The sequence below is a fragment of the Antrostomus carolinensis genome, unplaced genomic scaffold (genome assembly GCF_000700745.2).
Source record: "Antrostomus carolinensis isolate BGI_N321 unplaced genomic scaffold, ASM70074v2 scaffold38508, whole genome shotgun sequence".
NCBI lineage: Eukaryota > Metazoa > Chordata > Aves > Caprimulgiformes > Caprimulgidae > Antrostomus > Antrostomus carolinensis.
This window is the reverse complement of record NW_010334341.1, coordinates 313-1,280: the sequence shown is the minus strand read 5'-3', so window position 1 is coordinate 1,280 and position 968 is coordinate 313. Positions and strand designations below refer to the sequence as shown.

General features: G+C 62.1%; 1 protein-coding gene across 1 annotated transcript in view; it reads right to left on the bottom strand.

The window, feature by feature from the left end:
• Positions 1–292, bottom strand: part of QRFP (pyroglutamylated RFamide peptide) — a 431-nt gene extending 139 nt beyond the window's left edge. Inside the window, exon 1 of the mRNA XM_029086548.1 lies at positions 21–292. Coding sequence (XP_028942381.1) covers positions 21–292 — 272 coding nt within the window. The remainder of the gene's footprint in view (positions 1–20) is intronic.
• Between the last annotated feature and the right edge of the window lie 676 nt (positions 293–968).

Below are 968 nucleotides of genomic sequence, written 5' to 3'. Positions count from 1 at the left end.
GGGCCGGCGGCGGGCCCCCCCCCCCCCTCCCCAGCCGCTGCCCACTCCCCTCCTTGCCGAAGCCCCGCAGATCCCGGGCGATGCCCAGCAGCGCGTTCAGCTCCTCGCCGCGTCTCCTCTTCGCTCCTGCTCTCCAACACGCACCCGAGTCCTCTGCCACCACCGCTGTTTGCCAGCTGGGACGGAGCAAGGTCCCTTCCCTGGGTTGTCCCAGCTCCTGCCGCTGGCTGGGAGGGAAGCAGGTCCCCAGGCTCAGGAGGATAAGGCAGGACAGCGAGTAGAGTGTTCTCATCTGGGGGAAGCACAGGGAGGGAAAGACAGGACGGTAAATGGCAGAGCATCCTCAGGCAGCGGCTAAAGCAGCGGCAAGGGCTGCCCTGGGCTGGCCAGTGTTCCTCATCCCTGCTGCAGCACCCACAAACCAGCCCTGCCACCCTACAGCTCACCAGAAACACCCTCCAGCACCCATCACTGCTCCTCCAGCCTCTACCCCATGGGTGCTGGGGGGCTCTGAGCTCCCCGGTCTCCTTCAGACCTGCTCCCCTTCATCTTTAGCAGTTCGATGCTCACAGCCTGGCAGCCTCTCCCTTGCTTCTCAGCCGGCTCTGCTCAGACGGGGGTGGCTGAGTGGGCTATTAGCCAGGCTGGCTGATGGGCTCCGGAGCTGCCTGCTCCTCTTAGAGGCACTGCGGGGAGGACTGAAGTGCATTCACCTGAGCCAGACTTATCTTCCCCAAGTGCAGGTCCTACCTGCTGTGCCAGGCTAATGCGAGCGCTGAGGAAGGTGCTCGATGTCCCTCTGCTTTATGGGGCTCGGAGGTGCCCCACTGGCAGCAGGGTCTGCTGAGCAGAGTGGTTCTGGGTGACCTTGAGTGCAGGCAGGGCTGCTCTGCCTCCCTTCCTCCTCCCACAAAGGCTCAGACAGGGGAAATAGATTTTATTTTTTTAACTATTATTATTATTTTTTG